General features: G+C 29.4%; 1 protein-coding gene across 5 annotated transcripts; it reads right to left on the bottom strand.

Moving 5' to 3' along the window:
* Nucleotides 1–83: 83 nt before the first annotated feature.
* LOC122514158 (unconventional myosin-Va) lies at nucleotides 84–23,583 on the bottom strand. 5 transcript variants are annotated; one of them, XM_043630817.1, is made up of 22 exons: nucleotides 23,271–23,583; nucleotides 22,563–23,191; nucleotides 9,212–9,636; nucleotides 8,807–9,107; nucleotides 8,339–8,656; nucleotides 7,684–8,172; nucleotides 7,349–7,555; nucleotides 7,161–7,277; nucleotides 6,788–7,086; nucleotides 6,090–6,708; nucleotides 5,822–6,013; nucleotides 5,311–5,673; nucleotides 4,890–5,192; nucleotides 4,683–4,788; nucleotides 4,085–4,271; nucleotides 3,416–3,614; nucleotides 3,224–3,317; nucleotides 3,043–3,099; nucleotides 2,651–2,824; nucleotides 1,868–2,543; nucleotides 1,387–1,669; nucleotides 84–1,267 (listed from the first exon to the last, which is right to left on the bottom strand). In XM_043630817.1, exons 2-22 carry the CDS (start codon nucleotides 22,587–22,589, stop codon nucleotides 1,148–1,150), a joined length of 5,556 nt encoding a protein of 1,851 aa, XP_043486752.1. In that variant the 5' UTR covers nucleotides 22,590–23,191; nucleotides 23,271–23,583; the 3' UTR covers nucleotides 84–1,147. The 5 variants fall into 5 exon arrangements, with proteins under 5 accessions (XP_043486752.1, XP_043486750.1, XP_043486751.1 ...); XM_043630815.1 differs by having other exon boundaries at nucleotides 23,307–23,583; XM_043630816.1 differs by having other exon boundaries at nucleotides 23,378–23,583.

Raw genomic sequence — 23,583 nt, 5'->3', positions numbered from 1 at the left:
TTGTACACTTTTTATAAATTATAATATAACAACATTATATTCTTCTCTCTCTCTCTCTTTCTCTCTCTCTCTCTCTCTCTCTCTCTTTCTAACTCTCCCTCTCTCTCACACAATAACTCTTTCGTATCACAAAATATACAATCTATTCCAACATAACGCGTTACATATCTTCTTTCTTTCTTTCTCTCATTTGCATTTCCTCTTTTTTTTTTGTTTCTTTTTTTTACATATTTAATTACAATTCCAACATATTTCCTACAACGTGTGTGAATGTGTGTGTATATGCTGCAGGATTCTATAACGATTGCCATTAGAGTACAACAAGTTTGTACCGACGAATAATGCCTTGCAATCTTTTAAACGTCATCGATCGCAAAGGGAACTAATATTTATGGGAAAACCAAAAAAATAGTGGCAACAATTAGAGACTATATTATATTAATTAACGTAGTCTCGATATCTTCTTTCACTTATGCATATAATATATGTGTATATGCATGCATGCACGCATGCATGTATGTATGCATGTATGTGTTATCTAGCACGAATAAATATTATTTTTTTTTCACCTAATTTTTTTTCATCTTGCATCTTGCAATATATTATACATTAACTACTAACTTAAAAGATTGTTTTGTAATAACATGCGTTTTAACTTTAACAAAATATAATACTTTCTTCTTCCCTCCTTGAACGCTACGTTACGTTTTATTTTTTATTTATTTCCCCCCCCCCCGTTTAAACGCGACTTCGATTAATTAGAATTATACCTTCGTGGAGTATAAATTAGATATTGAGTAAAAAAAAATATGTATATGTGTATATTTATAAAATGTGATACCGATAAACTCATTTCATGCGTTTACTAACGTAACAAGAGTTTCAGTATCACTAGGATTGTTTTAATAAATAAAATAATAGAACGTACCTTCTCGTATAATAATAATAATATTAATAATAATAATGATAATAGTAATAGTAATGGTAATAATAATTAACTAAAAGTTAGAAGAGTAGGAAGAAGAGATCATTCTCCCCTTTCTCTCTCTCTCTCTCTCTCTCTTTCTTTTTTCTCTCTTTCTCTCTTTCTCTCTCTCTCTTTCTCTCTTTCGTTCTCTCTTTCTAGAGAATTGTATTGCCAATGTAATTAGATCTTCTTAAGTATTGGTAGTTGAAGCACCTCTGGAACTTCGATGTCTTCCAAGCGAATGTTCGACGGATTGAATGGAAATCTTATTGGATAGGTGTACTTTAAGTCCATTAAAAGCTGAAAGAAACATTCATGGTTTTTTGTTGTTGTTGTTGTAATATCCAGGTCACACTATCTGACACATTAATTACGTATTTACATATATATTGTTAATATACATGCGTAAATGTAATTACCTGTTCGTTGTTTTCTTCACGTTTGGCCAATTCAGCCTCTACTTTTCTAATAAATGATACTGGTACTCGCGTTTCGAAGTCATCCGCCGGTGTATACAGATTTAATATTTTAACTATTTGATTGGCCGTTAATTTGTTACACATTTCGCATACGGAATGTACATCTGCGTCTGATTTCCGTGCTTGTAAAAGTTGTGCCGCTTGGATTATCGGCTGAAGTGCTTCGGCAGCAGCAGCTACGCGTTTATCTCTACCCCATTGTTCCAAGTGACTCAAATTATACCTAATATAATCAAAGTTAAGATAAATTAGATTATTTTTTTAAAAAATCGCATTCGTCTCGAGAGTGTTCACCAATGAATAATAATAATTAGTTGTTATTTATGAAATAATAATTCTAAATCGTCATAAACTTTCTGAACGAATGAACAGATTGATTAATCATAACAGATTTTGAAATAATTAAAACGTAATCAATTACCTGATTTGCATTCCTTTGGTCCAATGGCAAAGCTCGTTTCTCAATAATAAATTATTTAACGCGCTGGCGCACATAAAATAAAATAATTGTTTAAACAATTGAGTAATTATTTCTGGATCTACGCCGTGATAAAGTAAAGTTTTGTGCACAGAACTAAGCTCGTCGAGGAGTTTTTCAAGCTTTTGCTGGGTAGAATCCGGCTCCTCGCCCATGGACGACGAACGGGGACGACCTGGTTTGTTTGAATTCAATCCAGAAATCGCCTCGTGCTCTAAAAGCGCCGGTACCGTAAAAGCTTGAATTCGCTCCTTCAATGTTGTCACGATGTTATTGAATATCCATAAACTAACGTTACTTAATACGATCCTATATTCGCTTAAATCGAAATTCCTTAAGCACTGATCGTTTTGCCTAGGCGTATTTTCTATTTGGAACGGTTTATCACCGGAATATTGTTTCATAATGTGCAACAATCGTAACGTATTGCTTAACCATAAAACGCTGTATTCAAAATCGTCGCGTTTTTTAACGATACGTTTAACACTGTTCAAATAAGCGGTTAACAATGATCGAACTTTGTCGTCGTCGTTGATGCAATCAGTGTGTCTTATACACATAAAAATGATGTAAGCTGGTAGGCCAGGTAACAAAGCAACCGCTACTCTTGGTTTTAAATCTACAAAATTTGAAATTATTACAAGATACGATATAGAATTTCTCATTTTCAAATTTGTAACCCATTAAGATTTTTGTCGACAACAGATATTCAAATTGACTACTTACCGATAACTAAATGTCGTATTATCACAGCAATATCTTCCTTTCTAAATTCGAACATTCCTTCGTAATCTCTTTCCTTTTTACGAATTGCTGGCATAATCGTTCCATTGTCACCCGACGAATGAGTCGTCGATGTGACGGTACTGGAATCGTTGGTTGATTCTATACTGTCTGGTACTGCAATAGATACATACGTGTATTAGATATATGAAGTATTAATTATAACACACATACAAAAATTATCAAAAGAAAGAAAAAAGAAAAATATATAAATCTTCTTGACGATATTATAAGTGATTATTATTTTTTTGATGTCATCTACAGGTGAGCTGTGGTCGGCATGAAACGTGATATCGGATGATATGAATGATTCATCAAGACCAACTCACACTCACCAGTATTTTTTAGCATATAAGGACGATCCTTATGTTCCTTAATATCGTCTCCTTCGTCTTTTGATAGCATTAGAATAAAATAATCTTAAATCGTAATACTAACGACTAAACGTATTCGAGAATATTAATTTTATTTGATTTCATTAATTAATTATTGTGTAAAAATGAATTTTTTACTTACATCCCGCATCTTTGAGAAGTTTAGCTAAGATTTTGCATTGTTTCTTGAACCTCCTGCATTCCTCCGCTATTTTATCGTATTTTTCTTGAAGATCCTACGATATAATAATTATAAATGTTTATTTAAAAAATTATTCCAATTTATCATCTATAATATAGGATAAATAAAATTGAAATGAATTTAATTAATTACCAAATTTTCAGAAGTCAATCTGGTTATTTCGTATTGCATGTAAGCCTCAGTTTGCGTTTGCGGTGATTTGCTCAGATTGACCGACAACAATTTCTGTTGCTTTTCAATTTCTTCTTGCAATCTATCGATCTCTCCTCTCCATTCGTCCCTTTGCGTCCTCCAACCTTTCTCTTTGGCTTGCAATTCGTCTTCTAATTGCCTTTGAATAAATTCGAATAAATTGATATACGATGGAAATTTATTTCTTTCAATTTAACGAAACGATGTTCTTTTCCAAAAGAATTATTCAATCGACTAATATTCCTTCTTTTTTCTTTTTTTTTAATTTAAAATCGCATATACATCTCTTTGTTTATTCCAAAGTTATGCAATAAATTACTTTGTATTTTATATCTTTACGCATTTCTTTCGATTGAATAATTCAACTTATTAAATATAAAACACATGTCATGTCTAATGTTTCGCGTCAAAGAATCTACTCAACTCACTCTCTTGATGCCTTTCGCTTTGTCTTAAGTCTACTGAGAAATCGAATAGCATGCACAAACGACAAAACACGAATTAGAAACTATTAGACACGAATTATCACGAGAGAATTCAATCTTTTATATGTATATATATATATTTATATATATGAATGACATTAATAACATTTTAAGATTAAATTACCTATTTATTTTCTTCTGTGCTTCGAATGCAAGGACCAATTCACCATCTTCGTTAACAATATCAACATCTCGACCATAATTCGAACCAAGACTCTTCATTCTTCGAGTATGATCAGCCAATACACTGTGCAATTGTATGCACTCTTCTCTTCTTCTTTCTAATTCTTCTTGTAGAGCCTCGAATTGTCCTAAATGATTAATCAATTATCTTTAAATATTACATTAATCCAATAATTTGTAATGTATGAACTAAATTTTAATTCATTTATCTATAATTTTATATTATTTTATAATACAAAGTATATTGTATTTATATATTAAGTGTATTTGTAAGGTATGCAAAACTTTTAATTTACTTTTCCTTAATTTTAGATTATTTTATGACGAATATTTAATTATAATATGTGCAAGTATAGTATGTGCAAGGTGTACAAATAAAAACTCAATAATATTACAAATGCGTGTAATGTATTTTGTGTATTGTGTTAATAAAAAGAAAAAAATATATGTAAATTTACAACGAAACAAAAATCATATATTTAGAATAAAAAAAAATATATTAAATAAAATTCTGTTAACTATACCAATGAACAATTTACCTATTAGGTGTTGCTGTGCAGCTGTTGGATCTGTGCCAGATACAATTTTCCTTAACGAACCTAAATCCTTTTTAAGCTGCGCATTTTCCATTTCTAATTCCTGAAGCTAAAGAGAAAAAATGCACCATAAAATAAATTATAATTAATCATTAAACAAATATTTAACAACCAATTAATTTTATTTTTAAAACATAAAACTTTAAATACCCTGAAGGTATCCTGTGTCCTTGAAGTTTCTTCGGGACTATCACGTTCCAAATCTTCCACCATTCGAATCAATCGTCCATTTTCTTTTTCAACGTCCTTCAATTTTTGTTGAAGTTTTAATACCAAATTAATGTCTACAGGTGCATGGGCTGGTCCATTAGTTGTTTCTGAAGGTGATTTATTGGGTTGTACTTCACCGTCAGGTGGACTATTCGAACGTTGTTGGTTCCAATCAATAGTTTCCACCCGTGAATATGGCGTTGATGATGATGCCGTTGATCTTACGGATCCGTAACCAAAATCCTTCATATAAAAAAACAATAAATAATATGTAAATGAAATTTGTTAGATCTTGTTTTTTTTTTATACAATTGCACGTAAATTCAATGATCGTAATAATGTAAATAAGAATATATTTTACAATATTCTGATCATCCTGTGGTAACTCCGTTGAAATAACTTGTCCACTGCTACTGGATGCATTGCTCAATGAACGAGAATGTCCTGGTACGTGAAGTGCAAGTTTCTGTTCCAACATTTCAGCGTGTTGCTCCAATTCATGGAATTCTTTCAACAATTTTTGATAAGCACCACGATCTTGATCTTGATCCAACAAAAGTAAATCCTTTTCCTGTTCCAAACGGTGCTTAAGATTTTCTTCGGCACCCCGTAAATTACTTTTCAATTTATCACTAGCCACTGAAAGTTCTTTTCGCAATTTTTCATTTTCCTCCAATAGCTTAATGTTCTCCTGACCTTTTTCTTGCGTGATTTTCTCTTTATCCTATAGAACAACAAGAACTTAGGATACAAAATAAGATTATATAAAAGAATGTATTATATATGCGAAATTAAATACGATTATTTTTATACGAGTATTATTATGATTATTATTATTATTTAATTTGGAATGATTTATTTTATAAATTTACCTGGAGAATATCCATCTTTTCATCTCTCTCTTGTTTCAATAGATTTTGAACGTTTTCTAATTCCTTTTCCTTCAACAATAAAATACCATTCAACTTTTTATTCTCTGCTTCTACGGGTTTAAGTATTTCCAATTTATTCTTCAAATCAAATACTTCATTATGTACGTTCTTTAAGTGATGATTTTCTTTAGCCTGAAATAATCATCATAATAGGTTATTCTTTGTTATTATTATTAAAATAATAATAACAAATAAAAAGATAACATACAAGATCATTTATCTTCTGTTGTAATGTTATAATCTTTTTCTCAAGACCCTTATTAAGTGACTTAACATGTTCGACACTTCTAGCTTCGGCTTTAAGCCTTCTAAAGACTTTCTTAGCCATGTGTCTTCTAATGCAGGATTGAACTATAACGATATCCTTCAATTTCTTTTTACACGCCATTCTGACTAGATATCCTCTTGCGAATCGTTGTATGATAGTTGCAGCCGCGTTGTCCTTCATCAAACGATACCTCTCTCTTGCCATTTTACCTCTACCATAAATCTGAATACCAATAATTGTGCGTCTTATTCGCTGATAGCATCGTCTCTTTAACCAACCCCTGACATTGGCTTGAATTTTAATCGCAGCTCTCTCGCGTCTAATCCTTTCGGCCCTTTGCCTTGCCAAAAATCCTCTGCCGTATCTTTGGAGACCTAAAATAGCTCTTCGTATTTTCTTATACCTATGTTGACATATTAAACCACGAACAGTCTTTTGAATCATTATACACGCGTTCATTTGCTTCTCTGCTCTTAACTTTTCAAGATAAGCCACTTGTCCGGCACGAAACAATACTTTTGTTTTACCAAACTTGAACTTATCTTCGTCCTTGATATACCTGTGATCGAATAATATAATGAAAATAATTTTAGAATTCTTTTTTTTCTTTTTCTTATGTTCAAGTTTAGATCACTGACCTGGCCAATATACGACGACAAGTTTCTTTAAGATCGTCCCGTTTGATTTCTTTGAAAACGCACAGGCATCTGTATCTTTGAAAGAATTCGGAATACGTTCTCTGACTTGGAAAACCAGCAGCAGAAATTCTAATCGTTTCAAGCACACCGCATGCTCGTAATTGTTGTACAGCACGTATTGGATTATATTCGAATGATTCCTTTGTATCGTTTGGCTTGATGCAACGAACGTAATGCGGTGTCGTTGCATTTAACGTTGACATTAACATATTTAAAGAATCTCGAAATTGGGAACCAACCTTCAAAGAAAATATTATATGTGTGAAAATTTATATTATATATTATTATTTTTTTATTTTCTTTTTTTGTTTACCGTTTTTTTATTTTGCTTGGGAGTTATTATTGGTTTTTGTGCGGACACTTTGACCCTCGTGTTTGGTACAACCAATTTTGGGTCCTCGTCGCAAAATAATTTCTTCAATAATTTATTCTAAACAAAAATAAAAATGTAATGTAATAAATAATTGCTAGTAAGAAAAGAAATTACATTTTTAGACTTACATCACCAGCCCTTAAAACGTCTACTTGTTCCTCAATTACGGTATCTCTGTTCTTTTCAAGAAAACCTAATGTCTCGTATTGAACCAAGCCAGCAAAATGGTGAATCAAAAAAGCGGAAGTACCAAATCGTGGCTTCTCGAAATGTTTAGATTTGTTACATTTTGCATAAAGTTTATCGGCCCACGAGCTGTCCGTTCCTTTTGGCATCTGTGAATAATAATTATTAGTTAATTAACAAATTAACAAGGAAACAAACGACACCTTGCTTGAAAATATTTCAATAAAATATCGTAACATTGACGTTTGATTTTTGAAATAAAATGAATCATCCTTACCCGACACTCTTCGTCCAATAAATCCAATATGCCCAATCTCGTTTCGATTAGATCAATGCACGGTTGGTTGTCGTAAAAATCTATAAAAGTCCATTCGATTTCTTCCTTCAGATATTCTTCTTGTTCGAGCTTAAATACGTGCTGATTAAATTGTTGCTGTAACTTTTCATTAGCGTAATTAATACAAAATTGTTCGAACGAATTGACCTCGAACGTTTCGAATCCATAAATGTCCAATACACCGATGAAACACTGAGCTTTGGTTTGTGATTGTAGAGAATTATTGATACCGTGTACTATCCAATTAAATAATTCGGCATAAATGTGTTTAGCCAAAGCATCCCTAGTTCCAATCGCTTGTTCAGCATTCATTGGTTTTAAAAATACTTCCCTCATTGATACGATTTTCCTATGACAAAGCCATTTTCTCATAGCGTTCACATCGGTACCGAGTAATTCCGATATTATTAATAGATGTTTATCGTTTGGCTAAAAATAATTTTAACAAATTCATTTCATTAATTAATTATCGAATTACAATTTAAATCAATTATAAATATATAAATACAATATATTAAATACACAATTGAAAGAATTGATTTAAATTTGCAATTTGTTTCTTTTCATTTTTTTTTTTTTCATATTAAAAACTTACAGAAATAAAACTAGCTTCGGTATCGTCGTCACGATTATCGCTCTGTCCGTCATAGCTATTAATATTAACGTTTCCTAAATGCAATATGGCTGCTAATATTCTCAACATATCGTCCTGTTGTTTCGATGTAAAACCAAGCATCGTAAGTGCACTAATGGTATCATCGAAACACGTTAGATCGTTGACACCTTCGATTCTAGGATTGTTTCCTTGATTTAGATAATGAAAACCCATTGAGTTTCCAAGATGTAAATGTGGAAGACGCTTCGCTGCCGAGCACATTTGATAAAATATATGATAATTCCTCTCTTCGTTTGCCTGAACGATATAATTAACATAATATGAAGAATCGTGTGTGTTTGTATTTAATTAATATGAATTATTTTTTTTTTCAAGACTATCCCTGAAAAACTATCTTTTTTTTATATATATATTTATATATTTTATTTTATTTTATTTTGATTATACCTGAAACACGACCCTTGATTTTTCCAAAAGATAAGTTCTCATACTGGCACCGGTTATATTATAAGTTTTATTAAATTGTATCTCTATGAATTTGCCAAATCTCGACGAATTATCGTTCCTAGTTGTTTTAGCATTACCGATAGCTTCCATGATCGGCGAAGAAGCTAAGACTTTTTTTTCAATTTGCGTTTCAGTCGTGGAACCACCGACGGTTGCGAAATATCGCATGGTGTATTTGGCTGAAACGGTTTTACCCGCACCCGATTCACCCGACACGATGATCGATTGATCGTGCCCTTCCCTAAAATTTATCATTAAATCAAATCATTATTAATACACGTGTTAATGGATAATAAAAAAACGAAATGTATAACTTCATGGAATTATTAAAATAAATAAAAATACCTTTCCAATTTAGTGTAAGCTTCCTCAGCAACAGCGAATATATGGGGCTCCAAATCCCCCATAGCTTGACCTCTGTACGCCCATATCGTATCATTCCCATAAATAGGTAATTCATTGTAGGGATTAAAGGCAACCAAAACGATACCGCAATATGTATAAATGCAATGCCTTTGAAAACGTATCTGTAGATTGTAAAGAACAGCTGGTTCGTGAAGGAACGACAAAGATGTTAAATTATTTTCTCCCATCAATATGTCTGGATTTCTCAACGGTGGTAAATCGTCGTCGCATTTTATCTCTAAGGTTTTCGTCTGATTCGAGTCGTCTGTGTGTACCTTTAATGTTGGCCGATTTACTTTGTAATCCTCTAAGAGGATTGCACCCTCCCAAATTTTGTCCGGATGCGGTACCCATACTTTGCCACCCTAAATCAATCATATTACATTATAATTAATCTTTTAATTATTCATTTATATTATATTATATTTAATATTATATTAATATATATTATATTATATATTAATATTTTTCTATTTTTATTTCTATTACTTTATATATTCAAATTTTCTATAATTTTTGTACGTAAAATTATTTCTATTCATTCTAATATATATTTCTTTTTTTTCTTATTTTTTCAAATGAAGAAAAGTGAAAGAACATTTTTATATACTTATATATATATATATTATTTCTATATTTAAATTTATTTATGTTATATTTAAATAATCATTTATTCCCATATAGAGATGAAGTATCATAATTTACTCTAATTATTGTATACAAAATTAATTTGAATTAGTTAGATCTTTCGTGAGTTATTTAAAACATACGTATATTATACAATCCAATAATTTCAATAATTATTTTAATTATATTTTTCAAATAAAAGATACTTCTTTATCATTCATTTTAATATATTTTAATCATCGATATGTAATACCAGGTGTACGATATAACGGTACTTTAGATTAAAATAAAATAACACGATCATGGAAATGGTAGTTCGACGACACACCTTGCATTGATTGATTGCAAGCTAATTTTCCTTTCACAAGGTGCCCTACATTTACACACACACACACATACACACACGCATGCATATATACACACACGAAGCAGAGCCGCTTTACGACGAACGAGGTCGACTACTGGAATCATATCGATTCATTCGACTCGTGGCTTGAAAAAACAAAAAGAAAAAAGAAAAAAGCAAAAAAAAACAAAACAAATAGGTGACAACTCGTTCTCTTTCTAATTAGTATTTTCTTTATCTTACACGCTAACGAAATTATTAAATCATTTAAAACTAATATATATATATAAATGTATATCTTGATAACACCTTATCCTATTTTCCAACCATAATTAATTACAAAGTTACACGTTCGATACAATTTATTAATACGTAAAACATAATAAACGTTATCACAAAAGTAATATTCTTAAAATGGACGTTTATTGTGTACTTTCGATGCAATAACCATCATCTGATCAAACAAACCACGAACAAACATCGTCATTTTATAAGAAGCAAAAAATAAGTTTGATGTGTGGTATACGAAAAAAAAAAAGAAATAAGAATACACATACATACGTATACTGATGCACGTAGAAATACACGTACATATGCATACACATACAAAGAGAAACAACCACACCTTTAAGGTTTGATTTTCCTGAGAAACAGAAGTGTTCACTGTTTTAAAATTCAACTAACGGTTTTTGACGAAAAGAAACGTCGAAGTAAACCTTTCAATTTGTTTTCACATCACGAGGGAGGTATCGATAAAAAAATACATTATACTTACTTACATACTGTATATATATATATATGTGAATTACCGTTTAAACGGAATACTGTAACATGTACGAGAAGTAAAGGAATGTCGTGCAACGGTAAAACACGCTTTTTTTTTGTATTTTGTCATATTTTACTCCACCTTCGCTTCATAGAAGAAGACCTTTGCGTTTGAACTAATCGGTGCGTGGAATTTAACGACCATAAAATTGTAAGTTCAAAAGATTAAACTTCCAAGACAATGATAATAAGCAAGATTTAATCGTTTGTAATTAAATTCCGATTAGATTATCCCCTTCATATTATATTCTTATTTTATATTAATTATAAATGAAATTTGTTGTTCTATATTAAAAATAACAATATTAAAACAAAAATAAACGAAATATTAAACGTTAATAAGCATTGTTCTATAATCCAATTCAATAATTCTATACGAAAATATTTTTATTCGTTTATATAATATTCAAATAAAAGAAAAATAAATAAATAAAATAATAAATGCCGTTGTTTTAATCTATCATATATTCTGAATAAAAATTATTTTTTTATATCATCTTACACACGCATAATTTTCAAATATAAAAATAAAATAAATCAAATAACAAATATTCTCCGTTGTTATAATTTTGAAAACATTATTATACATTCACGTAATATTCAAATAAACAAATTCACAAGATAATGAACGTTTGTGTAATAAAAGTGTAGGTAATATGAAACATTCATTTATCTCTCATCTTACACGCGACAGATGAATAAAATAAGAATGATTAATGCTACGTAAACACCATGCGTGTAGACTTATGTTAGCGTGAAACTATATTACCCATATAAATACATAATGATGAAACATCATATTATACTTCGAACATATCTACCGTAAGCAAACTGTAACATGTTGCACTGACTGGCAATTAATTTTATGGTTAACGTAGCATAACACGAAAGCGTAATAAAAAATTCGAATTAACGAAAGTGCAAGTGCGTCACCCTATCTTGTCTTTGATACCATGCTGAATGATTAAACGCCATTGATAAAGTAATTATTGTAGTATCTTATCTTATTTTGCTTTGGTTTATGATTGCTCGCATTACGTCATCGTGTATTCGTTCAAAATGTATTTTATCAATCTCAATAATAATTATCGAGTAACCAAAATTTTTATTGCGAAATATAATTTTTATAAACCATGGGAAAATAATGATTAATAAGCAAACCACGAAACGTTTAATGTGCTCAACAAACGAAAATAAAGATCAATATTATAATTTAATACAACACAATACGTATTGATATTTAAATAACAAAAAAAAAATATATATATATATGTATATATGCAGGTAGATATACATATATATATATATATATATACATAGTAATAGACTTTTGTTGGTATCGCATACTCGATTTTCTTATCTGTAACTTTCTCTTAAAGCGGTTTACATTTACATAACGGGGTTCGCACGACTGGAATAGTTCTTCTTAAAATGTCACATATTAGATTCGTGTTTCGAAACGTTAGAATATCGATTAATACGTCATAAATATCTATCGTATGTGTTATATGGTATTTATATAGTATTAGGTATCAAAAAATATTATTATTATTATTATATTTCGTTCCATTAAAAATTCATTCCTAACACAAATCATGTTACTTCAATAAAATATATTGAAAATAAATGTATAATCGAAGAAAATTGCGTAAAGTTTTTAAATAAGAAATTGAAAAAAGTATTACACTCGCATAACACACAAAATAGCAGCAATTTCTTCGTCAAGGAGACGAATTGTACAATCCATTCGTGAACTCATGACCTAAGAAGAAGGAGTGTCCGTCACGAGATGGAAGAATCCTTGGTGTAGTAGTAGTAGTAGTAGTAGAAGTATCGACCATTTCTTTCTACCTTTCTCTATCCACGTTTTACAATTCGTCAAGGAGACGAATTGTACATCCATGCGTGAACTCATGACCTAAGAAGAAGGAGTGTCCGTCACGAGATGGAAGAAACCTTGGTGTAGGTAGTAGTAGTAGTAGAAGTATCGACCAGTTTCTTTCTACCTTCTCTATCCACGTTTAAACAAATCGTTCTCGTACTTCGAGATCAGGTTGTTCGTTTCATCGTTCATCAAATAAATCAACTAATGTCACAAACTTTATGGAGAGATTTATGTTCCTTTATTCTTTTTATTTTTTTTTTTTTATCTTTTCATCTATTATCTGTCCTATTTTTTACAATTCACGAAAAAAAAATAAAGAAATAAGCTATTCGAAGTGAATACGTTGAATAACAATCGGCAAATTTTAAAATTAATCGGTTTAAGAGAATACGATATAATGTAAATTAATAGTATTGATGTATCACACAAGTTTTCATTACTTTTTTTTTTTTTTTTTTTTTATCGTTTCCTCATTAAACATGCATAAAATTCTCACAGTGATTTTTATACGTGAATGTCTAAACGACCTGTTCTCATGATGCTTTCTATGATTAACACATAAACTATATTTTCACGCGACTGGTAAACGAGATTATTATTGTCAGAGTCTCATGAGCTAATGGAAAAAAAAAAAAAAAGAAAAGTATATAGCGTGGAAGTATAACGTTCCCACGAGACTCCTTTCATCGAGAATGTCCAACTTCAACGGTATACTATGATATACCATAATCAAAGTATTGTCCATTGGAACATTCTAATCTTCATTTTTAGAACACGATTTTTTATTCAATTTTTATTTCTATTTTGAAGTTATGAAAAAATTATAGAAAATAATGATCGATTAAAAAGAAACAAACAAAAAAATGAAATTGAATAATTATTAAACATATTACTTTACTAATTATTTTTATATATGTGTGTGTATAAAGTGTATTTAATTAAATGAAATATTGTTTGTCTTATCATTATTCGTATAATTTAAAATTAGTATAGAGTTAAAAACAAAAAAATGAAGTTCTGAAAAAAAGAAAAATTTCATATTTGTTTTAATAGTTTGAAAAGATTTTGAAAAAAGGTAAATTGTGTTCTGATTGAAAAACACGGTCAATGCTCTTAAACTTTCTTTAGAGTTGAAACGAACGATGAGAGCCTATTCCAGACTTGTGTTACGAAACGATGAAAAGTTAATGAACGTAAATTCTCTTTCTCTCCTTCTTTCACTTCCTTTCGTATATTTATATTTAAGATAAATGTATAAAGAGAGAAAAAAGAAAAATAGAAAGAGAGATTTCACGCTTGTCAGAATGCAATTCTCTCTTTCTCTCTCTCTCTCTCATTCTGTATCACTATATATATATTTGCAGTGTTTTAAGGGTATGTATTACAAGGAACTGTCTCTAATTTGTAGCACGAGTTACCTCGTAAACCACAAATGCTGCAAGTAAGCTAAAAACTAGATGAAATTCTGTAATACCCGTATTGGATAAAAGAACAATGGCGAGAAAAATAAGGAAACTCAAACGTACTTACTTGTTTTTCTAAAATTGTCCCCTATATAGAATTTATTTTTCTTACTTTGAACACGTTCAATGAACTCTTTATAAAAATAATATAAAAAATATTAATTTCTCAAAATCTTTACAAATATATTTTCATTTCATGTAGAAAAAAAAAAAAATAGAAAAAAAATATTCTATAAAAAAGAAAACTTATTCTAGTATATTATATTTACATTTATTTATTTGTAATATGTAATATATATTTTATATATATATAGAAATAAGAAAAAAATATATTAAAACTGATGATATTTTTTGAAATCGACAGAGTAAACTTAGCTGCTTAAAAACGTGTACGAATATGGGCAGATATTTGATATTTTTTTTTGCGCTTAAAGGAATTCACGTCGATATGACTCATTTGAGGATGACCTCGCAACGATAAGATTGCGAGTTCCACCTTCCGTATCACCTACTCCCATTTCCATTACTCTCTTTCTCTTTCTCTTTCCTTCAAACAGATTTAAAAGTTATTGAACCGCTATATATATGCATAATATATATATTTTATTTCTATATATTCTTTTTTTTTTCTCTTTTTTATATTTTAATTAATTAATTTATTTATAATTATATTATTTTATTCATCATTACTACATTTATATTATCTTTATTTTTTAATATTTATTCTGGTTATGCAACAATGGGTAATTCCCGTCAATGTTTGAATAAACAAATAAACAAATATCATAAATATTTTTATTAAATTATATTTTCTTCTTTTTTTTTCAATTAACAATTCAATTGCTAATAGATATAAGAGAAATATTTGGAATATATGAAAAAAAAATAGTTCTATTTCTATTTCTTTCTTTCTTTTTCTATCACTTTCTATCCATCATTGTAAATACATTGAAGATTTAATAAAAGAACCCGACAGAAGCCGTAGATGATCGGTGCACAGTTAGAAAAGCTCGACATAGACACAACATTAGGGTGGGAAAGTTAGTAGTTATAGTTGTACGTGCTTAAGCCACCTTTGTTACTTTTCTTTTGTTGTATAACTTCAAAGATAAAGAATATAATTTCAAATATAAATCGTTTTATCATTTATTTCATTTCTATTTTTGTTTATAAATACAAGTAAGGAGTGTACTGGTATTAAAACAAATGTATTTTTTATTCTTATAATTATTTTCTAATCAATATATTACATATTACATATAAAATATCAGATGTTAGTAATCAAATAATTAAAAATTATTATAATTATTAAAATTATTAAAATTATTATATAAATTATAAATAATTTTCATAAAAATTTAATTGAATTCTTCAAATCGTACGCGATTATTGTCGACTTTCGAACGATCAATAGTCGTCTCGTCATATTTTCTTTCTTCGTGAAAATAAAATAAAAAGAAAAGAGTATCCGGATAGGAACGTTAAGATAGATCTGTGATAAATAATGCTTAAATGAAAAAACGAAAAAAGAAAGGAGCAGTTGGAAAAAGTCCAACTGGCTGACACGCTAAAACTCGGAAAAACGAGGATTCAGTTTGCTTTGCCGACTGAAAAAGTAGAAGAAATAGAAGAAGAAGAAGAAGAAGAAAAAGAAGTCTTTTAAAGTCATTCCGAACGAAGTCTTTGCCGACTGACTTAAAGTAAAGTAAACTGTATGTTATTTTACTGACAAATTTATCTGCAAAAAAGAAAAGACAAAGAAAGAGAAAAGAAACAAGCAAGAAAAAAAAAAAAGTAAAGCAAACTTTCAATCGAAGTTCGAAATTGTAAAAAATAATATCTCATTTCATTTTATTTTAATACTCGCGGAAAATAATTAATTATATCCATTGCAATTACATGCAATTAATATTTTAATATTTTATCAATGTTATACAATAGTTTATATAATACACGTATATATTTTTATTTATTTTATATTTATTATATTTTATTTATTTTATTTTATTTAGTTTATTATATTTTTTATTATATTGTATATAATAACACGTATGTGTGAATAAAATATATTTATATGTATTTTTTTTTTTGTTCTAAATTAATATAAAATAATTAATTATATCTGTGTCCCCTTGTATACATACACGTGTTACGAAAAATATTAATATATTATAGTTTCATTTTATTACAATAATCAATTGTTTTCTAATATTATTTGTATATTTTATACGTGTAAACTTATATGGAAAATAAAAAGATATGTTAAAACATAAGAAATATAAAAAGATTGCTCGATGAGAAATTTCTCTTTGCATGGTTTAACAAGATCACGAGAGAACCTATAATCGATCTTTTAGATCATGTCTCGTTTCTTTCACGACATTTCATGATACCGAAGAAAAACGTTTCGAGAGTTTATGTTCTTCTATGCGAAGAATATAACTAGGTCAAGTTTTCCACCCACATATATCTCATATATATACAACCCTTCGTTACGTTTCTTCGTTCTCCTCCTCCCCCTAGCCCCTCTTTTACGAATTTCAAATTTATTCTTTTTACGTTTTATATCCGTGGGAAACGAGTATTAATTAATGAAATGAATTAGAAAAAATTAATTACAATGTATGAAATGAATTAGAAATCATTAGAAATTAGAAATTAGAATTAGAAATCATTACTCTCGAATTTTCATATTATTTTTTGTCTAGAAAATTTCAAATGATTTATAAAAACATACGAACGACGATAACGTTGCATTTTTTTTTTTTTATTATTACGTTCACAATTATCCCGTCGTTAATCTAATTACGTTGAATAAAATGTATAATTAATGTAAAAGGAGAGAAAAAAAAAAGAAAATAATGTATTTTACATATTCCTCTACGTAATGTCAAAGAAATGTAAAAAAAAAAAAGAAAATGAAGTGAATCTTCCAAGAAAGGAAGAGAAGCGTATCCGTGAGAAGGAAACTTGCTGGTTTCGAGAGTTAGGCCTTGTTAAAGTTAAAGTTGCCATCGTAAAAACGAAGGAAGAAGAACTTTGTGAGATACTGCCTCGAGGAATCTTCGCATCGTATAGAAAGCTTAAGAAAAATAAGAGGAAGAAGAAGAAGAAGAAGAAGAGGAGGAAAAATAAGAAGAAGATACGACTTTCAATTCGTATTCTCTTGAAAGTAACTATCGAGAAACGTGATGATAAACAAATGGAAATATTTTGACTTTTGAAAAAGAATTATTATTATTACGTGTGTGTGTGTCTGTGTCTGTGATTTAAATTACAAAATAACAAAATGATAGAAATGATTTTTATCATCGATGTATAAAGAATAAATTTATAAGATATAAATTATATGTAACATAAAATATTTATTACAAAAACACAATTTATAATGAGATGTATTCGATTAAAAAACAAGGGTCAATTATAAATTCAGAATCTGTATATATGTTAATTAATTTAAATCATCGAAAAGACGTAAGAGATTTTATTAGATCTTAATTGAATAATTATTATACTAATCATAAATCTGACGGATTGTCGAGAAAATTTTCCGAAATTAAATTCCAAAAATACGTAATTATCGTAAAAACGACGAGTTTCGTAATTATACGATAATTTGTAGGTTCTCGTTGAAAAAAAAAATAAAAAAAAAAAAATAAAAAGCCCAGAGAGACGAGTGGAAGAAGAGGTCGTGGACGTTTCACTTTTTTTCCTTTTTTTTCTTTTTCTTTTTAAAGATCAAAGGATAAGTGAGAATTAGAAAAGATTAAGAACACGAGATTATTATATTTATTTCGTGCTTATACGTAAAAATTCGTAACTGTAGAATTATGCATTACTAATGGCAAGGTCCTTACAATCAAATATCTCTTTTGGGATTTTATTTTTCTGAAAAAAAAAAAAAGAAAAAAAAAATATGGACTGTTAAAGTGCAATCATCCGTGTTCACGATCATAGATGATTTTTATTTTCTTCGAATCGAAATGTACTGACGTGTAAGAATCAACTCACATAATTTCTTTCTTACATTTTATCGCGTCAGTTTATTACCCTTTTTTTTTTTATCTATACAGTAATCACAATAAATCGTTTACAAAGCTCTAACACCCTATAAAAACAAGCTAAAGATTACATTAAAGTAATATGTATATGCACGCAAATAGTAATGCATGTTTGTTAAGATAAATTTATCGTGCATAATTGTTTACGTGTCAAAAATCAAAATTATCTATTAAATAATAATATACATCGATTTATTTTTAAATCTAAATTATATCGAATTTAGTCATTCGTTTAATCGAATTAATGAATTCAACATAATCAAAAGTACAGAAAACAAAAAATTATAAAATTAATATTCACCACGTACATAAAAATTGTTCCAACTCTGATAATTAACAACAAAAATATTACGTTCGATTTAAAAAGCAAAGGAATGATCGAACGCTTTGGTAGAGAAAGTTTCAAAGTTTTCTTTTTTATCGTTTTTAGCAAATTAATGGATCAATTGGAAAATTGGAAGTTAGTTAATGGTAAAAATTAAGGGTTTTTTTAACGAAATGAATTTAAACCGTTTGAGTTATTGTTAAACGTTTTTAGGAATTTCTTTTGCTTATAAAAAAAAAAAAAGACGAACAGGAAAGATTGCAGGAGGAAAAGGATTTATTTCGAAGGGGTTTCGCTTCTGACAATAAAAGAGAGAAAGGATTCTTCTTTGCTCGAAACGAACCATACGAATCACCTTCTGCGACGACGGCCGATAAAGCTCGAGCAACAACTTCGAACCAGGTTGACTGGCTCTTTAACGTAAAGGTGCGTTTATAACTTCGAATGAAGTTAAAAATTTTCAAAATTCAAAATAAAAATAAACAGAAAATGCACGAATATATTTCTTATCATACGTCAAATATGTATTTTACATATACATCATTCATTTGATTTTGAATGAAATCGTACGATTTAAATAATATTGAATCTCGACAAAAGAATTTTTAATTTTTTTAATTTAAAATATATAAACGTGAGTTTGATCGTAAACAAAATCGTTTCTGTTTTAAATTTCAACACGTTTCAACCCACTAACTCACTCACGTATTTCTTTTATTTCGAATACAAATATGTATACTTATTATTATTTAGTTGATAAATAAATTAATTTGAAAAAAAAAAGAAAAAACATTTTTTCTTTTTTTATAAAATCTCAATTCTACTAAACCAAAGATTAGAAATTGCGCGTATATTGTTATTACAATGGGGGATCGGTTTTCAAAGTGAAATTAACTTTCTCTATATCACGATAAAAAGAAAAACAAAAAAACTAGAAAAAGAAAATAGAACAAATAAAAAGAAAATAAATCTCTTGGAATATTATGCGAGATGTTGTTGGCGTCTTCATCTCGAAGTAATTGAAAAGAAAGAAAAAGAAAAAGAAAAAAACAAAAAAAGAAAAAGAAAAAGAAAAAAAAAACAATTAGAGAGAAAGAAAGGATAAAAGAGAAAGGAGAAAGAGAAGAAACTTAACAGACACCAACATGACCTCGGACAACCCCTTGCCGTTCACCTGACCGATGCGATAAATCAACGTGCAATATGGAAAGTCTCGATAGAACCTTAAAGAGGGAAACGTACAAGAGATGAGAACGTTCCTACGAGATCTTTCTCTGACTCTTAACAGACAACCGTGTTACATGGGAAATCGAATCTAATGGTAGTAAGTAACCTAACGGTATTATTAACTGACATATATATATGTGTCAGTTAATGTAACAATTATAGTTAAATACATAATTAATGGTAAATTAATTAAATATATAATATATAATAAAAAATATAATAATAATAATAATAATAATAATAATTATAATAATAATAATAAAATAAAAATAATAATAAAATATATATATATATATAATTATATATATAATTATAGATAAATATATAATTAATATATATAAATAATAATTATATATATTATTACGATAATTAAATATATAATTATAGATAAATATATAATTAATGATTATACATATAGATAATATATATATATTAATATGTACAGTCTTTATAGCTAAATATATATATAGAAGTTTGTAAAGTTGAAAAACCCACTCTAGAAAAGTATGCAAAATGTCACCGAACACTTGTAACACTCGTTACACTTCAATTTCTACCCTTTACCCGATAAACTGTGTCAAAGAGTATATTTCACAAAGAACATACATTGTAATATTACAATGCTATTAAATATGCATGTAAAATAAAATGATGAAGATAATGAAAGCAAGAATGAAGACACGAACAATTGTTATTCGAACGATAATATATTACATAGAAAATTAAGCGAAGATGTTAATTTCGAAATTTTGCGATAAAACAAAAAAGATAAAAATTCCCATATAAAAGCCGGTGTTGTTGGGGGTGGGAGTGGGATCGGTTCGATCCGATGACCTTTTCATTTTCTCGAGCAGATTCGAAAGCGATTGCTTGCTTATCCTGTTGTATTATACGTGTAACTACGTAAGAAGAACGATGGTGCAAGAACGTTTTTGCTGTAACACCAGCTGAATAAAGGTTCGAATTTCATGCCGCGCGATGTTTGAATGAGAGCAAAGGTGAAATTGCATGGGTGTACGATGCTGATCGATATTTACATCAAAAGTCGAATACGTTCCCTTTCTATAAACGCGTGTTACTTACTTACTACACATACACACACACACACACACACACACACAAATACAGACACAATTCTGTGACCTACTCTCATATTCCTGACACATTTAAACGATACATTTTTCCTCCCAGTTCACCTGTTTTTCCCTACGCGTTGAAATTTAGGTCCTGCATTTATCGATCCACCTTCCATGTTCTACTATCCTCATTGATTTTTTACTTATGATAGATAAAATAGAAATGGAAAAAGAAGGTATAATAAATATTCCGATCACGTGACGAGGGATTAAATAGCCAGTGGAGATTATGCTTCGAGTTTTTGTTATTTACGCGGTTCTAATAAATTTATGCTAACTGTTGTATTATTTGTCGACCAGTTCGTTAATAATTTTTACTTTATTTTGTACGTGTAAATTATTATTTTTTAATCGATCGCGAGAATAACGTGTAACTTTGATATTTTTTTTGGTTTTATATTTATGCTCTTCTACCGTTTCTTCTTTTTTCTTTTTGTTTTTATTTATATTCATATTTAATTGATAATTTTATCTATCGGTTTTCTTTTTCTTTTTAATGTTTCAATAATTACGTATATACTTGTTAGTTTATATGGGTAACTTTCTTTTTTATTCTTACGTAGTTTGTTTCTTCTTTTACGTTTTAACCAAACATCCATCTTCGTATTATTAACTTAACGGAACAGTTATTGTACGAATGTGTTCTGTCTAAATGATCGCAAGCGAATAAGAATAATAAACATTAGAAAGAGAAATGTCACCTCTGTTGGCTTCGAAACGAAGTTAACGAATCCTTACGAATCGAAAATCGAATGGAAAATCGAAAGCAATTCTTTTTAAACGAGAGACATTTTGTTTTATAATTATTATACGTACAAATATATAAGCTAAATTAGAAATAGAAAAATTTGCAACGAATCGGATACATTTTTAATAATTAAAAACGAACAACATTATTTTCTATATACAACCGTGTTTTACAACAAATTATTATTATTATTACAAAATAATAAAGATAAACGTGTTATTTTACGTCGAATTACAATTATGACAAATAATACGATTTTGCTAAGAACAATTATGACAGAAACAACAAACCGCCCCTTAACATTCCAACGCACATTTCTTCAAAAAAAAAAAAAATAAAAAATAAAAAAAATAAAATAAATTAATTTCCTAAAACTTTCATATAAAAAAAAGAAGTAAAAAAAAAAAAAAATTGTTAGATTCCCATTAAACAAAAACTGACTCATCTTGTACGGACACGAAGAAAAAAGACCGGTTGACCTTCGGGGTAACAACGTTTACAGAAAAGATAAACGTAAAGAAGGAGAAAAGAAAAGCCATCCAGGTTGAAAAATGAAAATAGCTAAATTTTTCTATAACAGTCACTTAAAATACATATAAAATATATATATATAATAAAATTACAATTAAGTATTATTATAATAAATACCTTGACGTAAAGCTGTCTTAAAGTCATGGCGATTGATTTAGTTTCAGGTGAATTTAGGATTCCTCTTGTAATGGTCTAATTCGTTCTGTTAACAGTTTGGTTTTCTTGTTCGTCGTTTTTGTATTAGTCGAGGCCCGTGTTTCGTCGTCGTCTTCTTCTTCTTCTTCTTCTTGGTCTTGGGTTTGGGTTTGGGAATGGTCGCGCGTGCTCTACGTGAACCGCCGACCTTCTCGTCCCGGATACATACCACCGACCTTCTTCTCTCTACTGATCACGGCATCCTTTTTTCTTATCTATTTATTTATTTTTCCTTTTTTATTTATTATTTTTTTTTGCTCGTCCGTTTGTCCGTCAGTAAGTAAGTCTGTCAGTCAGTCAGTCAGTCAGTCAGTCAGTCAAGTCAGTTAAGTCAAGTCAGTAAAGTCAGTTAGTTTCTGTTTCTTTATTTGCTTTTTCGATTCGTCCAGCAGGTCCCCCTCTTCTCGGTTGAGAGAAAAATGAAAAAGATACCTTTAACGAAACGAATCTTTCGTTACACCTGAATATACCTTCCACTAATATTTTTTCTTTTTCCTTTTGTCTTTACGACGTAGATCGATCTCGCGCAGCAATTCACTGTCACCTTAGATCTAACAACAAATGTAACAAAATATTATAATATAACCCATTCGCTTCTTCTTCTTTCTTGTCATCCACCCACGCACATACATATACACACACACACGCACACACGCACTCACGCACCACTGTGTACGGTGCACGGTAGAAAAAAGCTTTAGAAAGGGGGGGGGGAAGAAAAAGAATTTTTGACTGACAACGAGGAAAAAGCACCTTCCCGCAAAATCTTCTAGAACGGCACTGCCACCAGCTGGTTCGTTATCGGGTTTAGATTGGCCGCCTCTCCACCTCCTTTTCCACCTCCCACCAACTTGCCCACAAACCGCACTATCTTTTTCCCGCTCTCTCTTTCTCTCACTCTTTACTTCCACCCACCGACCCCTTCAGCCCCCCTGAACATTTC

Source organism: Polistes fuscatus, unplaced genomic scaffold (genome assembly GCF_010416935.1).
Source record: "Polistes fuscatus isolate 324 unplaced genomic scaffold, CU_Pfus_HIC Scaffold14, whole genome shotgun sequence".
NCBI lineage: Eukaryota > Metazoa > Arthropoda > Insecta > Hymenoptera > Vespidae > Polistes > Polistes fuscatus.
The sequence above is the reverse complement of the archived record's forward strand: the minus strand, read 5'-3'. Positions and strand labels throughout refer to the sequence as shown.